General features: G+C 35.4%; 1 protein-coding gene across 1 annotated transcript in view; it reads left to right on the forward strand.

Moving 5' to 3' along the window:
- Window positions 1–21,693, forward strand: part of PTPRQ (protein tyrosine phosphatase receptor type Q) — a 123,428-nt gene that overhangs the window by 79,930 nt on the left and 21,805 nt on the right. The window contains exons 44-53 of the mRNA XM_068190305.1: window positions 2,342–2,463; window positions 6,108–6,294; window positions 8,517–8,761; window positions 9,378–9,444; window positions 10,021–10,179; window positions 11,390–11,612; window positions 12,061–12,134; window positions 17,505–17,604; window positions 18,375–18,503; window positions 19,736–19,780. Of these exons, the coding sequence (XP_068046406.1) occupies window positions 2,342–2,463; window positions 6,108–6,294; window positions 8,517–8,761; window positions 9,378–9,444; window positions 10,021–10,179; window positions 11,390–11,612; window positions 12,061–12,134; window positions 17,505–17,604; window positions 18,375–18,503; window positions 19,736–19,780 (1,351 nt within the window). The remainder of the gene's footprint in view (window positions 1–2,341; window positions 2,464–6,107; window positions 6,295–8,516; window positions 8,762–9,377; window positions 9,445–10,020; window positions 10,180–11,389; window positions 11,613–12,060; window positions 12,135–17,504; window positions 17,605–18,374; window positions 18,504–19,735; window positions 19,781–21,693) is intronic.

Genomic DNA, 21,693 nt, shown 5'->3' on the forward strand with positions numbered 1-21,693 from the left:
GGCTTCATATTGACCAGATTCATTTCACAAACAGACCTAAATCAGAATGCAGCAGTTATCCACTGAATCAAACACAGTTTTAAAAAAGATGTCTTTTAAGACACAAGACATGTCAGATAGCTTTCATTTTGTGGTTTTCTCCCCAGTTATACATGTAATTTCAGAAAATATTCCTATATTTCAGTATTATTTGGTTTTTGTCTGATATTTTACTTTGCATAATGAAAATAAACCACGTATTAATATTTAGACATACTTTAGATAAGTACCTTAAATATAGCATACTCAATCAGAATTTTCTTGCAAATATCTACAAATACATCAAGTATAAACTGCATATAGAAATTAACCATATAAGTAACTGCAGACTGTATAATTTGTAGATGAGATTATGCTTTAAAATTATTTCACACCATCTAATCCATACATGCAGAGTCCATTAATTCTATAAAAAGCAAAGGAAAATCTTCTTTGGAAACTTGGTTGGTTTGAAAACTAAGGCCCGAGAAGCTATATATATATAATTTTATGCTGTTTTTCAGAAATTTCCTTTTGCAATAAAGCTAGTAAATATCATTGCCACAGTTACTGGAATCATTGTTTACACTGAAAGACTGTTTAGTAACAAGACTGACATGCATTACCTGAAAAATAAAATTTGTGCTTATTCTAATTTTCAGGGACATACTGGAATCATTGTTTACACTGAAAGACTGTTTAGTAACAAGACTGACATGCATTACCTGAAAAATAAAATTTGTGCTTATTCTAATTTTCAGGGACAATGCTTGCCTTTTCATTTTGTTTTATCTGTTGTAGCTCCCCATTTGACAGCCAGCCTTCTCTAAGCACTCTCCTCTTTTAAAACCCCTCATGTGCACTCACAGTTCATTCAATTACATTCTCCATTCAGTTGTTCCATGCTCTTCAGTATTTTTGGGGACTGCTTTCAATGGTTGAATTTGATCCTGCCTATAAAGTCTTGCATATTCCTGCTAATCCCAGCACAGGAATCTAATTCCTGTATCCAACACCCTAAACTCATTTTAGCACCTTACCTAATCCCAAATATTTGTGTTTTATTCTGCAATGATGGCGCCATATTTTCACCTCCATTGTGCAAAATTTTATTATTTTCCTCATTAATCTTTCACACATAACTGCAACAGTTACATACTTCTTTCCATGTTCTTTTCCTTTTCCTACCCTGTGTTCTTCCTGAAGAACTAAGTAGCCTTTTATACCCTCCATTTTTTTCCTCATTTAGCCCTCTTACCTAATGATTAATAGTGGCAAACTAAATATTCATGTGTTAATCTTGTTTGAGAAAAGAGACTGCATCTTCTGCTTAGCACAGGTATGATCGCTTTAGTAATTTTTTATAATGTACTATTGACTGGTATGGATATTTTTGTGATAGATTGAAAAGAAGGCACCATAAAGTCAAGTTCTGGAAATATGTACAAATATGTTGTTGTTTTTTAACAAGATGCTCAGTGATACTTTCCACAGTTATCTTTTTTTTGGTAGTACTTCCAAAAACAAGGTGCCCTGGAGCCAAGTTCTGTGCTTATCTAAAAATCTGTTGTCATTCTATTCCAAATTTTATTTTCCTGAAATTTAAAAGGTTATTATGAAAAAAAAATACCATTTACTTAGAATTTTTGAGTTTTTATTATGATTTCATTAATTTTCTATTATTTAATAAGAAATAACTAGGTTAATTCACATATCATCTCAACAAATGGAAATATTAGGGAAATCTCATTTCTTAATGTGAACATTCTTGCTCTCTTGTAATTCTTACCACTTTTTTTGTTTGGGTTTTCTGTATTTTCTCAACATGCTAAGAATAATTCTAAAGGAAATTTAGAAAATTATTTCTACTTGTACTATCCGATACTGCTGGAAATTTTTTCTAGCATGCAGAATTTGATGTCTTTTCACAATTTCTTGTTCTTTGAATGATTCATTTGACATAAGAAATATATTATACTTGTCTATTTGTATAATTATTTGCATATATTATGCTTATGTCATGTGAAATACTTATAAAGAACTTGTAATTAAATAACCCTATAATCTCAATTTAAGATGAAGTTGTAGGCAGTCTATACTCTAGAAAAATTGTAGTTGTTACCATAAAAGATGTATTTCTAAACCACATGGTATGACTTACATACGAAAAAAAGAGAAAAATTATAGATATTTAAGCAGTGTGTAATCTTAATTGTGTGACAAAGTTTTATTTTCAAATCTCTGCTGGCCATTAAAATTATACTGGGATATTTCTTGTGCACCTTGTTGGCCATGATTCACATACACATTTTTTTTTCTACAGCTCCAGATGGTCCTCCAGAAAATGTGACTGTTTTAGCTACATCTCCTCACAGTGTTAACGTCAGTTGGAGTGAACCTGCCATCATTACGGGACCAACAAGCTACCTCATAGATGTTACCTCAGTAAGGCAACCCTGTTTTACTCAGTGGTTATACAGATGTTTGGGGATATACCACAGCACGAGAAATTGCAGGACAGACATAAGTGGGTTGAAAACCATATAATTGTGTCTATTTCCACAGAAATTCCACATAAGAATTAGTTGTACATTTATTCATGGGAGATAAATTAATTGTTTCATATTAAAAAACGTGCTAATAGGAGGTCTTGGAGGAAAAAAAGTGTATCTATAAATGTACACAGGAAAGCAGTAGCTGAGCTTTGTGGAAGTGGACCTCTTCTTAACCATAATGCCTTTTTCTTTTTCAAAAGGAGGAAAGGTTCATCGCAGTGATTTTACAAACCAAAGTGGAGAGCCTAGCAAAAGGAAATGACTTGTACAAAGTTACACAGCACCAGAGGGCAAACTTTAAAGTCAAGCTAGATTTCCCACTTTGCACTTGGTGGTCTGTCCATCAGATTAGCTGTATTTTGGTAGCACAGTAATAACACTTCTTTCTCCTTGATTTTTATAACTAAAAAAAGCTGACATGAGAGAAAAACTCTAGTGGCTTTTCTCTTTTCATTCTCTACTGCACTTACAAACTCCTTAAAACCACCATTAATAAACCCCATTTCCTACCCTGTGGCAAGACAGGCATCTTTCTAAGTTCAAGCACATGAGAAGTAGAATATAGCATCCATGTTCTGCCAGGAATTATACAAACAGGGCTGTAAGAGAAAATTGAAAGTAGTTTACTAGATGCTACCTAGGAAAAAATGCTGTTTACAGTTTCAAAAATTTTGAATCATTCTGTTAGTAGGAAAAAAAATTAAAGTCTACTTCAAACTTTTTAAGGCCTTTAAACAGAAAGTTGAGTTTTCTGTGAGTAAGACTATGCATGTATATTTAATTTTTATTAATCTGTCATAAGAATTACAGATCTGATAATATATTAATGCTGAGATATTTCTGCAATCAAAACATCTAAGGAGATCAGTAAAAAAAACCCAAATATTTTTAAGCTACTCAGAAAAGTTACAAGAGAGATTAATGTGTAGTCCTGTAATTTTCTCTTCCTCTAAGTTCATTGTACAACATGCAGAGAGAAATCAGCTCAGTTCTGAACATGCTTACTGCAGCTCCATGGCAGGATGAAGGATGTACAAGGGGAGGACTTACAAGGGTGATTGCTTGGCCCAATGGGTAGGTCACTAAAAACTACATAGCGAGTTTTATTTCCACTATAATAAAGTTAGAGAAGACATCTTCCTTGTGAAAAATTCCTGTCATTTTTGACTAAGCAGCATTTTAGTGCATCAGCAGGAAAACATTTCATGGTTTTTATAAAACTTAAAAATTCATTTTTCAAGGCTTGATTTTTTTGAGGGGTTTAATATTTTATCCATTTACATTGAAACAATTTCCTCTCTGTCTGATAATTCCAAAATTATAAATTATATAATCTCAAACTACACTCTAACAATATCATAAATACTTTAACAACACAAGTTATAATAAAACTCCTGAAGGAGGATGATCTATGGAATGCTCCAGGTGAACTTGCCAGCATTTGAAAGGAACTTTAAAAAACTGTTTTAAATCTTCAGTTTGGAGGACCAGTTTTGTTTTTACAGAGAGAGTTTTTTGGGGTTTTCTTCCAAGTATGTTTCAGATAACCAGCTTTATGTTTATGGATTCCCTGTAATTAGATGTTGTCTGTCTAATGACCAGTAACTACAGGTGCCAGTACTGGAAAATTTTAGTAGACAAACCTATTCCTTCTTTAAGACCAGTAAAGCTGTCCTAATATTTTTCAATGAAATTTTTAGTATATATTTTATTGTCCCCGCGGGAAAGTTTTATGAAGACTCCAAATTCCACAAACTTCCAGTATGTATAATTTTACTCATTTTTATTCTCAACTGAGTATCTTTAAATATTTATAAAAATAGCATCATAGAACAGAATAATTCAGGTTTCTCCTCTGTTATATACTAAAAGTTAATAATTAGTATTCATAACTGAATGTATTAGGATTCTGCTTAAATTACTAGAATGTGCCTTGCAGCTTTAAGGATCAGAGAAGCTAAAAACTGCTCCGTTATTTTTCCTCCAAGTCATATTTTAGTTTGCCGTACTATAATTCTGAATAAGTACTTCTGAATAAAATATTCCTGGAAATGGATAAGGAAAATGGAACTTAACCATTAAACTTCATGGAAAATAGAAATACATTTAATGATGTAGTGCTGTGATTGTACTTTAGCTGTTGGATAAATATTTATATGCCAGATTTTTGATAGTCAGAAAGAAGAAAATGTTTCAGCTCTTGATGGCCATCCCAGGAAATGAATGTCTGTGTAATTCATCAGAAAGTTTAGTTCAGGTTAATTCTCAGTAGGGATAAATGCCAATCTGTCAAATAAATTGTATGGTTGAGCTATTCTAATGTTTTATCAGCTGCATTTAATACAGATTTTGTTCAGTGGGAAAACTACTGTACAGCTACCTAATTCTCTTTTCAAATTACACACATAAGAAAGAATAATAAAAACATTATTAACTGAAGCAGTGGTAATATACATAAATACAATTTTGTAAATTATACTTGATGAAACACTAGAAAAGCACACATTTTTTCCTTTTTCTTGTTTTTGAAACTACCATTAGAAGTGATTAATTGGAAATAAAGTCCAACACTGGAGATTTTTCTTTTTTTGAGATGTAAAGATGAGAGGTATCCACAATGTAATCCAATCTGTAGCCTGTTCTAACACAGAAACAAATGTACCTAAAGTATTCCTTAAAAATTATTCATTATCTTTTTCATATAATATCTAGTGCTGAAAATTGCTCAGCAGCCCTCAGTATATTATTTTAGCTTATTACTAAATTAATAGTCAAGGTATATCAGTGCAGATTGTGTAATTTTTAATTCTAGTTGGGTTTTGTGTAAGTAAAATTTCTATGTTTATATAAATATTCAATGTGTATATAAATATGTCTATATCAATATTCTATGTGTATTGTGAACACTGTAAACAGTGGGTTATCGTCAATTTATTTACATCCTTTTTTGTATTTTAAAGTAATTACTAGGTCTCCTATAATCCCATTTTTAGATTGAACCTTAAAGCTTTCCAGGCTTTCTAGTGGGAGAATTAATCCTTCCCAACTCTCTCATAAAAAACAGCTTCTATTAATATATCCAAAGAAGAATTGCACTTTCTGCTGTTGTATCAACATTATGTATTACTGCCCAAATTTCTAATTGTGTTCCAAACAATCTCTGCTATATAGCTGCTCATCTCCCGGATCTTTCCCCAGTTTGATGCCTGTTTCAGGTCACTATAATTGCCCAGGCCCAGTGTCTCCAAATTGGTTCATGATTGCTTGGTGTGAGACAGCACCAACCAAAGAGCCCATTCCCTTAACCACAAACTACATGAAGTGCCAGAAAGGCAACACATGGGTTAGATGGGAGTGTATTCCCCAGCACAGCTTTGTACACTTGGTATCCAGAGACTTCTTGTGAACCCTTCTATATAACTAGTTAGGAAAGTGGAAGAATAAAGCATAAATAAGATGTTCAAATAAATATTTCCTGGTTTTGCTGTTTCAAGCCTTGTAACAACTTTCTTTTTACTTTGCTGGTTTTTACAGGTGGATAATGACAACTATAAAGCTCTGTTTTTGAAGACAGATGAGGAAGATAAAGTCTTAGAAATTTCTGACTTGAAAGCATTTACGAGGTATTCTGTAGTGATCATTGCCTTTACGGGGGATGTTAATGCTGCACTCCTAGAAGGCAAGGCTAGTTCCCCTGTAATTGTCTCCACTTTTGAGGCAGGTTTGTAATGTTTTTCTACTTTATACAGATCAAAATTCACAGTTTTTCTTTAATTTGAAAAATACATGAGTACTTTGAACACAAGGTGGGCTTTTAATACAGATTTGTCCTCACAATATTTTTTCTTTAATATTTAAAAAGGTGTCACACAACAATAAAGGGATGGTTATAAATATTAGGATTTACCTCTAGTTACGTTGGGATCCTACCTTGCTCCATGTAAAATTTGGATATGTGGAATGGCCAATGAAGAGAGAGGTTCTTTCTATACATTAGCACATATATATGAGATACCTGTCTTAGGCAGGGATGACTCCTTTGTGGAGGTACCTGTTAAGAGACTGCTGAAAACTTCATACAACATCCATGGTTTTGGTGCAAAATTTAAACATAAAAAATTAAGTGAATCCTACCATTTATAAGTGGTATCTGTGCAGACTTGAGGACATTATCTGTGTATTCTCTGTGGAAGGAAGTTGCTAGTGAATGCCCATAGGAAATTCTGCTTGAATTAGCTGTTCCACAGATTCTAAACTATCTGGAGAATGAGCTAGATATTAAGGTGACAAAAGTAGATGATGCTGTTAAGTTAGTCAGTGAAATAAAAGAGAGATGAGATGTTAAAGAAAAGTAGACAGGATTTGCATTTGCTTAGAAAACTATAAATAGTACAAAAAGATAAATATGTACACAGGGAAGATTTAGTCCTAACTTTACGTACATACATCATGGTTATGCTCTGTCTACTCTCTTTGCTGGTTTTGAATTGTTTCCTGTTGTTTAGACAAGCAAAACACTAGAAATATTTTCTTAAGTGGTATTAAAGTTCTGTTTCATTCAAACTAATTATCACCTGTGAATAAAGCATAATAACCTTATCTGTAGTGGATCTGCTGCAGAACAACTTTTTACTTACATACTCAAGGTAATGTCAGATTTAAATATACTACACAGTGACTTTATTTATTATTTATTTTTCCTTTGGTGTATGAAAATCCTAGGTCCCTATTGATATGATATGGTATGTACACACACATGTACACACACACACACACACACACATACGTGTGTGTGTGTGTGTGTGTATCTACTATGCTTTAAATAAGATAAATTCTAAGGATTTAATGACCTATTTCTATCCCTGGAAGATATGCTCTTTTGCTATGGAAAAAGATGTGGCTATGTGGTAACTGGGTCTATTCTGAGACAGATAGCATCCTGTGATACCCTTTCTGGTAGCCCTTTTCTTTATATAAATATGTGATACATTAGGAAGTGCCGTAACTTTAGAGAGGAACAGGGTTTTTTTCCATCTCATTTCATCTGGTTTGTACAGCTTAGCATATGGCTTTGTTAGGATCAGTTGACATAGACTTACTCCAGAGAAGCCTCAGTATTTGTTGGCTGGTATAAAAAAACCTGGGAAATAGGACAACTGCATCTAAATCCTTGGCTGAGGGAATGTGTTTACCTTCCATTGCTTGATTTCACTGTTTAGAGGTCACACCACATACTTGTCTGCTCAGGTAGAGCAATAAATATTTAGCTGCCTAGAAAGAATGTTACAGCCTTTTCTTTCAGATAGGGACATTGGGAAAATGATTTATACCTTTGCTGTCTTAAGAATGAGCTACTGGAATCAGCATTTGGCAAGATACTGCCTCCAGGAAAAATGCATGATTGTGTCTGCGCATCAGTTAGTGGAAAAATTTTCCTGAAGATTTAGTTGTGATAAGCAGAGACTCTTAGGAGCACAGTGGCTTGTTTATATGTTGGAAGGGAATTTGCTGTTAACAGAGGAATACTCTGCTGTATTCACAGAGGAATACTCACTGACTCTTGCTTCTTGCTTGTCAATTTGTGCAAGAATTTGTCTACCCCAGATGTATTTCAAGGTATAATGATGCTTTCAGGCTTTTCAAATAGATAATCAGAAAAAAATTTTCTGAGTAGCGACTACTGAGTGTTATCTAACCATTATTTTAAAAGTTTGTAGCATTCAGTGCCATCATTAAGAAAAGGATTTCAGTAGATATTTGACTTTTTATTGTGTTTATGAATATTTGCATATGCAATAAGTATTTGAGAATTTTTAATAAAATGCAGAAAATATCAATGAAATAATACTTATATACAAAAAATATAATTTTAGTTTTTCATGTTTTATTCTAATAATAATAGTAGTAAACTGATTAAGTGGGTCATTGAAATATTTATTTCAGTGCCTGAAGACCCACCTAACAACATAACTTTTCAGAAGATACCAGATGAAGTAACAAAATTCCAAGTAACATTTGTGCCACCATCTGAACCAAATGGAAATATTCAAGTGTATCAAGCTGTGGTTTACAATGAAGATGACCCTGCTGCCATCCAGATCCACAACCTTAGTGTCATTGAAAAAAAAGATCAGTCAGTCACTGCCATGATAGAAGGACTAAAAGGAGGACATACCTATAATGTCAGCGTAAGAACTGATACATTTGGGGGGCAGGGAGTATTTCCTTTTCCTTGAAAAAAGTGTGAGATTAGTTTGAAATTTTGGCTGAATATGAGATTGTCATGCCAAGGATGTTAGCTGAGGTGCAAAGACAGGCAAGTCTGAGGAACAAGGGGAGCAATGAACAGGATAAAATGAGTGGGAGCGGGATGCACCACTAGACTGGATGACCAGTTCATGAACTTAGCAAAGCAATTTGTGACACATAGTCACAAGCACAAGGCTAAAATTCTCTCTTAATTCCAATACTGGCATTGCTCACTGGACATGAAAGGTCCAGTTCTGCAAGGGGAGCTTGCTAGAACTATGTGCATGAAGTGCTTTCAAATAGTCAGAGACTGGGACATGTGAGGAGGAAAGATCATTCTTTAAGTGAACTTGCTTACTTCTCTTTTAAGAGCTACATTATAAGCAATTAAGTTTTACCACACCTAGGATTTCAAAGCAATGTAAAGTAAGTTCTAACCTAGTGTGAATAACAAAAGGAGTGTTTCGGCATTTATTGTTGCTATGGATATATCCAGAATTGGCCAATATGAAACTATTACAATACTCATTAAAGCAAATGTTTGTTTTTTTTCAGGTGTATGCAATTAATGGTGCTGGTGCAGGGCCAAAAATTCAATTGAAAATAACCATGGATATCAAAGGTATGTCCCATAAAGTACACTGTATCTGAAATCTCTATAAATTCTGAAGAAGTTGCTGTTCCACCTGTGATTGTACAGCTGTGTGCCTTGACCTATTATTTTGGGGGCCACGTAATGCAGGAACAGTAATGTATAATTGATCCCCTTGAATTGTAATGTTCAGTTTTGCTGATCATTTGCTATTTGTATCAGAATCATACTGTCAAGCACATGCAGACTCACTGAAATAATCATATCAAGTTCAATATTTTAGTCACCATCAGCAAACAGCTTAGAATATGACATAGAATAGCTATGTTTGCAGTATCACAGTTGTCAAAATAAACTAAGTAATTGATTGATATTAATTGAAAAATTAAAACTCACTCTTTTTATTGTTTTTTCTTTTAATTGAAAATTATATACGTAGACGTTTATCAGAATATAGTTTTTAGAGGCTTTAGACAGTAAGTAGAACATTAAGTAGTCCCTGAAAATATGCTGGAGATTTTTTTTGCTTAACTCTGCTGTGTGCCTGGAGCTGCAGTGAAAATATTGTAAAATAGAGCTCTGTGGTATATCTTTTCTTAAAAACAGAACCGCCAAGGCCCAAAAAGAAACCAGCACCAGTTTATGATACCAATGGAGCATTACTCGTCACAGCTACAACAATTACAATCAGAATGCCAATATGTTATTACAGTGATGATCATGGCCCTATCAAGAAGATACAAGTTCTTGTTGCAGAAGCTGGAGGTAGAGTTAATAAATTCCCTTGAAAACTGTTTTCAGGTTCAGGCTGTTTGTCTTTTTCATTTGTTTCTTGGATTTCAGTAATTTCATTCTAGAAGACGGACAACAAAGTCACTTCTGCTGTAGCAACCGCACTAAGGGCACACAATACCTGTGGGCTGGGTACTGGATTCTGGGAATGCTTTCCAGTGAAGTGTCTTCCATGCTGTTTAAAGCCAGCAATATTATTCAGTCCCTAATTTTATCACTGTAGTTCTTTATTTTCTGTTTCCTTGAAAAACACCCCAACATTTGACATTTGTGAGTATAAATAAATATGAGACTTCTGGGGTTTGGCAAGGTTATTATTCTGTTGCTATTAATGTTGCCCATAAAATAATGCAGCCATGTGCAGTTGATATTTCCATTTCATTACGGGGGCAGAGAGTTATATAAATCCCCTCTGCAGACTGTGGGTAAGAATGTTTATTCCCTTGTATGGGCTGATGAACATTTACTTGTGTGAACAGTACTGTGAAACCTTTTGAGTAATTGCTTACCAATGTGAGTGGGAGTTTTATGATAGGACATCTCATGGTCAGGCTTACTTTACCTAAGAAGGACAGACTCCAGGTATTTAAATGCCTTATTTTACTTGGTTTCAAAGTATAGAAGCAAAGTATGCACATTAAGTGAACGTACCTTAAGTGTCTTACCTTTTTCTGAATTATGCATTTTTGCACTAATCCTAATGACATTTACTTCATAGCTATTGCAGTGAAGATTCTCTTGAACTGAAAGAGAAACAAATACCATGCTAAGCAACACTGTGAAAATTTTTCTCATGAGCTGCTGGGCACCATCCATGTATGGAAACCTAGTAATTTAATTTATGAAATAATTGTTACTGTATTCAGACAAAAGAGTTTTTACTGGCTTTGCTAGCTAGCCATGCTCAGTTTCAAAGTCAAGTGTCTTGTGACAGAACTGCTACATGAAATTGCCCCTCAAATTTTCTAGATGTGGTTTAGTTGGCTTACTCAGAGTTGACAAAACATAGATAGTGTGGATTGTAAGGAAATTTGGGGTTTAATGCAAATTCAATTCTAGGCTCATTTGTGTAAATTGCACCATTAGTGTGCTAAGCTCTTAAAAATAATTTCCTACATAACTTCTTTAATTGCAGGCTGGTTAGAATGTAAATTGTATCCATTACTTCTTTTCTTGACAATAGCTCAGCATGATGGGAATGTTACAAAGTGGTATGATGCCTACTTCAACAGACCAAGGCCATATTTTACAAATGAAGGCTTTCCAAACCCACCATGTATAGAAGGAAAAGAAGATCTGAGTGGGAAAGAAGAGATATATGTCATAGGTGCTGATACTACATGTCTGATACCAGGCAGTCAAGACAAAATATGTAACGGCCCACTGAAACCAAGAAGGCAGTACCTGTAAGTACATTTGTCTCCATGTTTGTCCAAGAAAAAGATTATGTGCAATACAGAATTATACAAACACTCAAAACATATAGTTAAATTAGAAAAGGAAGAGACTGAACTGATTATCATACGTATCTAATTTTAATTTTCTTGGCTGAGCATAGATATGGGATGCAATCTTTTTTACAAAATTTTCAAGCAAATGAAGATGCTTATTGAGTTCTTAAATTAAATAAATCCAAATTCGAGATAAGTATTTCACATTGGGGTTTTTTTATACATTTAAGATTTTGACACTGAATTCTTGATGTCTGTCATAATGTCACTTTTGCAGGTGAATAATGATTTAAAATTATGTTATACTAAAATTAAATATATTCTTTTAGTTTGTGAGTGAAACCATTTTTAAGAAAATGCATATAAACTTTATTTCATTACTTTTCCTGGTTTTCTTTCACAGATTTAAGTTCAGAGCAACTAACATTAAAGGGCAGTTTACAGATTCTGACTATTCTGACCCTGTCAAAACATTGGGTAAGAATACTGTAATTTACTAAAGTATTTCTCTATTTCTAAAGAGTCTACACAATTCCACGTTTCTTTTTAATACAGTGGTTTCTGGGAAGTCAATAATCTCTATGTTTATTGGATGTAGCTTAATTAGAAAGGCTGAAGAAATATATCCATTGCCTTGTATGTCCTTTTGAAGTAGTCCAGGGATTCTATGTCAGCCTGGACTGTTAAATGAAGAGGCAGTATTGATGAAGTTTGTTTGCAGAGATTCAATTATACTGATAAAAATGCTTCCAGGATGGTTCATCTTGTTTGGCAAACTCTTGTAGCTATTCTGTTTGTGCTGTTTCTTTCTGTGTTGGATGTGGAACAAGTACTGGATGCATGACAAATTGGCTGCATGGCTTAGCCCAAAGAATGGCGGTTAAATGCAGTTCATCTGGCTGGCAGCTGGTCCCTAGTGGAGTTCCCCAGGGCTCACTATTTGGACAGTCCTGTTTAATGTCCCAGTTGATGACCTGGCTGAGGGGATCTAGGGCACCTTCAGTCAGTTTGCAGGTAACATCAAGTTTGGCAGGAGTGTTGATCTGCTGGAGGGTGGGAAGGCTCTGCACAGGGGTCTGGACAGGCTGGATTGATGGGCCAAGGCCAGCTGGATGAGGTATGACAGGGCAAAGTGCTGGGTCCTTTGCTTGGACCTGTGCAGTGCTGCAGGCTGGGGACAGAGTGGCTGGAATGATCCCCAAGGGATAAACGACCTGGGGGTGCTGGTCAACAGCAGCTGAACACGAGCCAGGGTGTGCCCAGGTGGCGAAGAAGGCCAATGGCATCCTGGCCTGGATCAAGAATATTGTGGCCAGCAGAGACAAGGATTGTCTCCCTGTACTTGGCACTGGTGAGGCCACACCGCGAGTCCTGTGTCCAGTTCGGAGCTCGGTACAAAAAACATTGAGGTGCTGGAGTGTGTTCAGGGAAAGGCAATGGAACTGATGAAGGGTCTGGAGCACAAGTCCTGTGAGAAGCAGCTGAGGGAGCTGGGCACATTTAGGTTGGAGAAAGGGAAGCTCAGGAGAGATCTTATCACTCTCCACCTGAAAGAAGATTGTGGCAAGATAGGTGCCAGTCTTTTCTCCTAGGTAACAATCAATATGATAAGAGAAAATATGGTGACAGGGGAGGTTTAGATCAGATATAAGGAAAAAATTTCTTCACAGAAATAGCATTAAGCATTTGAACAGGTTGCCCAGGAAAGTGGTAGTCACCATCCCTGGAGGTATTTAAAAAATGTGTAGATGTGGCATTTAAGGACAGGATTTGTGGTGGTCTTGGCAGTGCTGGGTTAGCAGCAGGACTTGATGATCTTAAAGGCCTTTTCCAACCTAAATGATTCTATGATTATATTCCAGTGAGCTTAATGGCAGGTCATTTGAGGGCATGACCCTTTGACCGCTACATCCTTTAGATATAGACAAAGCTCCATATGAATTAATAAATTAATATTGTCTAATAGAATCCATCTGGTTCTAAAGTCACTAGCAAATAGGCCAGCAGTTATTTGGTCTGAAATCAAACACAATTCCTTCTTGGCCATGTTGATATACCCCCAAAACTGGGAATGGCATCTCTTGTAGCAGATTGCAATAAGATCTGTAAGTTCTTTTAATATATTTGTAAGTCAAAAACTTACTTAGCCTTAGCCCTGAGTTTCTGAAAATGGATATCAAGACAACTGGATGAGTACCCAGAAGAATTTTAGTGGGCACATATTTTTCATTTGGCATTCATCTTCTGTGATATGAGCTCCCATATTCATCTAATCCATTTTAGGAATTTGCTACATGATCTGATACTGAAGACCCTGAAATGCTAATTCATTACCTGAATGTTCTGAAAGGATCTGGCACTATTTCTCCAGCCCAGAATGCTTTGGAAAGTGCAACATAAAAGTTCTCTTTATATGTTTTGAGTTTAAAAGTTTTAAGCAAATGAAGTAAATATTTTTCCCAGTAAGGGAAAGATAGTGTGTCCAATCAGGGAAAACAAATTTACTGGAAATGAGTCCAACTGTATCCAATCTTCTGGGAAATTTTCTCCTTTCTAACAGAAAAATCTGCAATACTTAGTGGATGGCAATAGAGTAATTCATTGCCTTATGCACTGTTACTGAAAACTTTTGACATTTTCTACCTTGTACAAGATATATAAGCAAGATCTGTTTGTATGCTGAATAAAATGTAATAGAGAAAATACCAAAACAGGGATAAAGTCCTCAGATATCCATGTCTACTCATACCCATCCAATGCCTTCTGTGCTAAACTTTAACATCAAACATTGCTTTTTGAAGTCTAAGGCCAGACTACAGCATACTTTTGTCTGGTCTTAGCTTCTAAATTTCAGAGTAATTCCATCTTATGTGGAATAGATAATCAAAAGCTCTTTGCATGCTTTCTTAAAAGTGCCGGGAAATTAACACCAAGTTGATATATCACAAGTACTGCAGTTGAACGGTCCTGAAGATAGAGCACACTTGAGACACATAGCATGAGGAAATTTGCCCAAGAGTTTTCTTAGAAAACTTGCTTGGTTATAGGAACTTCCAGCTTTGTCTAAAAACATGACTCAGAAAACATGCCAAAAAGTCAGCTTTTATTAATCTTTGCAACCCAATTACTTCTGCTTCACTCATAACATCAGCCGCTTCCCAGGAGAAATTTATGCTGCCTGAAATCTGAATTGCAATTTGATTTTAAATCAGTTTGCTTCTTTATTAATAATCTCTGAAATCTCTGGGTTTCCAACATTACACTTTCATTTTATTAGCTGAAACCTCAATTTGAATTCTGGCAGAGGTATTCATAGCAGTTAAAAAAACCCTCTGGTTTTTAAATCCACTGATATAAAAAATATTTGATCTGGAAAATCAGCAAGTTAACCTTTTGGTGCAATTTAATATTACGTGTTTGAAGCAGAAAAAAATATGGAAAATCTTGAGAAATCGTGTTGTGACACATGTCAGATGCTCTTGTAGATAATGGGAATTTTGTTAGGGAGGAATACTGAAGAAGAAGTCATGGGAATATACAGCTGGAATAATGTTTTTTAATTATAGTAAAGGATACATTTTAATAGGGCCCACCCACCCAATCATATTTGGTGTACCACAACCTTCCTCTTGACCTGGAGAGGTGGAGTTTCTTCCTCACAATGCATGACTCTCATTGCAAAGTTACTGTCCATACTACAATGAAAGCTCAACGTTTTTGCATGAGATAATCAAGGTACAGTGATAAATACTGTTTAAACTTGTAATACATTAAGGCAGCTTGTACCCTTTTTGTAAACTCCCATGGTTCTGTAAATCACTGTGGGGCAACTGGTAGTCCTGTGTAAGCGTACCTTTTCCATGTTAAATATAAAGCTGATGAGACAGGAAATAATCAAAATGGGATTTCCTGACACTGTCTTTTGCATAGAAACCAACCTTATGGGATTTTATTATTGCAATTTTTTATCATCATGTATTGAGTGCAGCACTTCAGAATTACATGTCATGATATTCACTATTTTGTTTCCTGTTCCATACCCGTGATTATCTCTACAGACATGTCTACAGAGATATGTTTAGTCCTCCCCTGTTCCAAAGAAGCACGAGAAAATGTGGGGTTTTTAAATTCTTGGTTGGTATTCTACCAGCACTCTTTTGTTTAATAACATCTGCATTTTTTGGATTTATGTTAATTGTATATTTTAACATAGACTTCAATGTTCAGTGCAAAATAGGTAGAACTTTTGTAAGAGGTTCCCTTGAATATTCTTCTGTTCTTTCGCATTGCTAATACTTTTGCCCTATTACAGTGAAAAGTGAGTGGCAGGAACTTTTTCATTCATTTTCTCATTGAAACGTTTGTGTTTGTACTTGCTTTTCTATTCCATTATCTTTACCTAAGATTAAATTTTTTCTTACTTTGTAATGTCCAGTGTTGAATCTAAAATTTTACTAAGGCAGTGGAAGGATTGTTTCAGGGGTTTTTCAAATGATACTGAATTCTGTTGTCTGTCACTTCATACAGGTCTGATATTGCTTATTCATTTTGGTGTCAGTTTACAACAATCTCACACTTTCTTCTGATAAATTTCTACCTAGCCTATTGTTTCCTATGGTGTATTATTGTAGCTGATTATTCCTGCCTACATGTAGAACCATGCATTGTTCTTACAAAAGTTCATCCCACTGTTTCAAGGTGACTTCTTCAGATAAATCAGGATCATTTTGAATTTTACTCACATTCTCTTGTGTACATCAGTCCAGATCATCTGCAATATACTCTCAAATCCAAAAATCACAAAGCCAAGACTATGGTGTTCCCCAGTGTTTCTAGTAGGGAGGATGTCGTTCCTTGTCTGGGAAATAGTTTAATTATTAGAAGCAGTACATTTTCTCCTTCTCCTTGAGACTAAACAGGAGCTAAGTTTTTCTACAGTGGGCCAGCAAGTGGAGATGAATGTCAACAAAAAGAAACAATACCAGCAGTAGAATTCCCTTGCTTTTCTTATTTTCACTGTTGCCTAAGAGAAAAAGAGGGTGATTTTTGTTTTAGGTACAGGATTACAGGAAGGGTGTGAAATTAAATGAGTCCCAGAAATTTAGCATTATAGAAGCTCAAAAAGAGGCCTAGAAACTACTAATCTAAATAGTTTATCAATTTCTGAATGAGCTTTCATTCTCACCTGGAAGGACTGATTAGAATACCAACACCTTTACTTTTCTGTCATAGAGGCCTTTATGATTACTTTTGACCTCCTAGAGGTTATTCCTAACAATATCACCAATTCTCACATAAACCAGGAGCATGAGTTAATGGTCAGTGAAGCAGATTAATCCAGAAAGCTCAGATCTCATCATTAGTTCAGTTCTTTCAGGACTCTTAAAATGCCTCTAAAAATAGTATGTTATACATTGTGTCTATGAGTGGCAGCTGCAAGTCTCGTTGCTTTAGAGTTGTGCTCTCCCTTTTCCACTTGAGGAGCTGGAGCAGTCCTGCACAGAGGCTGAAGCAGGAGCTGAACTCGGGCCAGACTGATGTTACTGCAGTATAGATTGACCTTAATCTGTTTAGCAAGTAAAACAGAAAAACACCAGGCAACACCTGCACATACAGGTGTATTGAAATAATGTGTTGGATAGATCAGCAATGCTTAGGAGCCCTTACACGAACTGTTTCTGGTTTTTGTTATACTTTTCTTTCTGAAGCAGCTCTTCAACAATCATAAAATGGGTGCAGTTATATGGAGACTAAAAGTGTCTTTCATTATTCCCTAATTTCATATTGTCAGACATTTAAAAATTCCAAAGAATCTATGATATATTACCTTTCCACTTTCTGTTGCAGGTGAAGGACTGACAGGAAGATCTGTAGAAGTTGTCCTTGCTGTTACTTTGTGTATTCTTTCAGTCGTTCTTTTGGTGGCTGCAGTATATGTTTTTGCAAGGTGAGATTTATATATCATTGCCATAGCTGGCTTGAAAACACTCAAAAATGGTTTAAAGAAGAGTTGAAAGAGTGGAACTAATCTGTAATTTCAAAATGTCTTGATTTTTTTTTTAAATGTAGATCTTTAGGGAGAGACTCACAAAAATTTTTGTCTAGTGAGGGTAACCTCCATAGATGAAGAAAATCCAACTTCTCCAGAGGGAAAATCAGAGTCGTAGCCTTTCTTAACCTTTCAGAGCCACTTCTCTAGTGACAGATCAGAGTGTCAGCTGGTTGTAGTTATTGTGATGGCTAATACTATCTACAGCTGGGTATGAAGTAAATACTCTCAATTATATTTTCTGTCTTCCTAATAAATTTATCAGTTAAATACATTGAGTTCTCACATGGGGAACACAAATTGAGTTTTAATTCAAAAAACATCCATGTGAACAAAATATCCATGTAAAGAAGCAGGCTGTGTACTGCACACATGATGCTAATTTTCTCATTCATCAGTTCTGTTCTTACTCAGTTGCATTATTCAGGCATTAACAAGGAATTTATGTAGGAAAACTAAAAGAATACAACATGTAGATTCTCTCATTTGAATTTTAGACAAAATAAATTTGACTAAATTGCAATTACTAAATTGCAATTTGACTTAATAAAAGCCAAGGAAGGATTCTTGGCAACCATTTTTCAGTTTCAGCCTGTCAAATCAAAGTATTGACATATGTGTCCTTAAATATTTTGCATGTGTATTTTTCACTATTATTTTCCATTTAGAATTCGGCAAAAGCAAAAAGAGGGAGGCACATACTCCCCACGAGATGCTGAAATTATTGACACGAAATTCAAACTGGATCAGCTGATCACAGTGGCAGACCTGGAGCTGAAGGATGAGAGATTTACACGGTAAGCATACTCCGTAGGCAAAACAGTAGTCCAAAGGGTCTGTAGCCATGACCCCTTTCTGACCTTTGCTTGTTTGGGAGTGTTTGTGCTGTTCTTATTTACACAGGTCACTGAGATCCTTTTTCAAAGAATGACCTCCATCCTCAAGACACTTCTCACTAGCTTTTAGAAAATCACTTAATCTTTAGCTCTTTTTACAACAAGATAAAAATCTAAGTGCAAATCACTGTTTAATTGTTAGCCAAAGAAGGGTTGCATATTTTAAACATGCAGAATTTCTAAGTGTTTTTAATGGCCCAATTTTTTGTTTAGGCTGCAAACTTACAAAAGCTTTCTGAAAAAGCCAGACTCCTAGAAGTCCCTGCCAACTAATTCGAGAACAAATCAACTAGCTCAAGAAAAAATATGTCATTGTTTAATTGACATTTTGAAAACATTTGTCTTTTTACAAAAGGGATTGGCATAACATCTGGGTTTCTGTGGAGCTTAGCACACTGGCTATCGTAACATCTACTCATTTAAGGTGCATGCAACAATTCACATTTTGTATCTGGTGAGAAATCTTGTCACAGATATTTATCAGAATAACTGCTTTTTGACTGCCAGAAATGTTGATATTACACAACAGATGAATATAATGGTGATTATCAATAATATATGACATCCAACTGTGTTAGAAATATTTGGTGAACGTTCCTCAGCCGTTTGTATTTTCCCTGCTGTCTCGCAGATGAAACACTGTGGTAGGCATTCTCCTTAAAGATGAGAAGCCTAAAATAGTCTTGACCTAGTAGCCAAATATCCTACTGTTGCAGATTAGGAATAGCTGGAAGATGAAAGGTTGTAGTTGTTGACCTGGGGTTTTTGTGTATGTCTGTGTGTGGTACAGAGTAAGTTGATTGCATGTACAAACCTGTTCAAAATAGAGCACAAAAGAATGGCTGCTTGTAACAGATGAGAAAACATACTGGGAATCATCTGGAACTCATTGACGTAAGGGCTGGGGTATGTCCTGTGCGTGGCACTTGTTCAGATAGCAGAATTTAGTACCTGCTAATAACAGAGCAAAGCATCCTCTGAAGCAGAACCATTGCCAATGCACTGCAGTAACTGTGCCTCAGATAAATGATCTTGATGGATTTTCAAAATTACCTTGTTTACACATCGTTAGCTGAATAAGAATAGTACTAATGTTGTTTATGTACTAAAGTGTTAATGGATTTTAATTCCAGATACTCTTCATTTTTCTTTAGACGCAAGGAGATTTTTGTCATCCAGTAAGTTTTTGTATTATTGAAGCAACATGGTGTGTTTTCCATTCTGTTCTCTTAACCTGTGTGTTGTCGTATTATATTGAATGATATAACTAATCAAAATGAAACATCAATCTTTGCAGTTATTCTAATGGCAAACAATGGTATTTTTCATCATGAAATCATGTATATTGTTAGTCCCTAATGTTGAATTATAGGACTTTTATGACTATTTTCAAATAAACCAGGGTAATTTTTAAATGGAAATTATAACACAGTATGGCAATATAGTCCTGATATAAACAACCTATCCTTGAAACAAAGGCTGTGTAAATGTGACATAAGAAACATACTGTTTCTTTCCTTAGGACATTAGGATATATACACTCAAGAGAAATTTGATTTTTTCCTCAACTATCTTTTGTACTTACACTGCAGCTGTTTCATACTATGTCCTGACAACCTCAGCAACATATCCACACAGTCAAATCCTGTGTTGGTTTGCAGATACCATTCTGCCACTTTTCTGTCTAAATTATTGGTATTTTAAATTTTTATAGTCTCAAACTCTAAAGGGTAATTGAAAACTATAATATTTCATACTTATGTATGCTTCATTATGTGATTTATGCAGAGCAAGACCTTTACTGAACAGTGCTTCAGTAGTTATAGTTACATCACCCTTATTTTAATGAGTCAGTCTCACTTTTTGGTTTGCAATTTCTTATGTCCTTCCATTTCTATTTTTCTCTTCCCACCTTCCAACTGTCCTTTAATGGCCAAAAGCAAAAACTTTCTACTTCTGTCACTGTAAGGCACAGGATGTAGCTGTTGGAATTTTGGATTATTATTTTTCAAACCATAGTGGCACTGAAGCTATAGTAGGCTCCTTGCCCAGGTCCTTCATTGAACATTATGATAAACTGATGAAGTGCAGACATGAATTGAGAGCTCCTCAGGACAGGATTCATGACATCTTTTCATCTGGAAGACAGAAAATGTGCCCCCAAGGAACTCTCATAGATAACATGCATATAGTAATGAGGGGCAGGATCTGCTTTATTTGCTCAAAAAATTTTAGTTCATTTTGGCTTTTTTTTTTTTTTTAAGCTTCAAAGAATCTTTCACTATGTATAATATTCTGTTCTGGTGAAGTCAATGGCCAAAAGGGACATTTTTTTCATGTCTCTAGTGCTGTCTTTAATCTAGTTAATCCTTCCCGGTAAGGAAGGATTGACTAGTTATATCAGGGAGCTGGCAGAAGCATGGCAGCATGTACCAAGGCAGCTTACTGCAAAACCTAATGACTAAAATGTTTTTGTTTCCTGTATTTAGATTTCCACAGTTGCATGAAAGAGCTTTTGTACCTGTTGTCACTAGGGAACAGCTATGCTGAAGTCAATCACAGTTCCTGTTCTTGTGTTGACCCTAGCATTCTCATAATTTGTGGCTAAAGCAGTGACATGTTAGTATCTTTAATTACAGTATGTAATGCTGGTGACTGCAGTCTGACCTTCACAAATGTCCCATGCATTTGGAATGGGCATCACTGCATCTGCACTATCTACATTGGCCACCTTTAGGCAGCTATCTCAGCTGCGTTTGCAGTGCTTGCTGTGTTCCAGTTTGTGGCATCTTGCAAGTGTATGAGGAGGGCAGAGATGGGCAGATTCCTTTATCAGACTGGCATGTTTGTATTTTTCAGGCAGCAGTAAATCTTCTGAAATCTGGTCCAGCTTCACCCTGAAAGGGTAACGGGGAGTTTGTGTGAAAATGTGAAAATCCTAGGTGAAAACAGAACAATATAGATTTGTTCCTTCCGCCTACTAATCATCCCATTCAGTGCTCATTTGAAGGGGGTATTCTGGAAAGCAGCTTTTTTTGTCACTACTCTGACATTATATTATTCAGCTACTATAAATCAGTAAAGGCACACA

This window comes from Anomalospiza imberbis, chromosome 5 (genome assembly GCF_031753505.1).
Source record: "Anomalospiza imberbis isolate Cuckoo-Finch-1a 21T00152 chromosome 5, ASM3175350v1, whole genome shotgun sequence".
NCBI lineage: Eukaryota > Metazoa > Chordata > Aves > Passeriformes > Viduidae > Anomalospiza > Anomalospiza imberbis.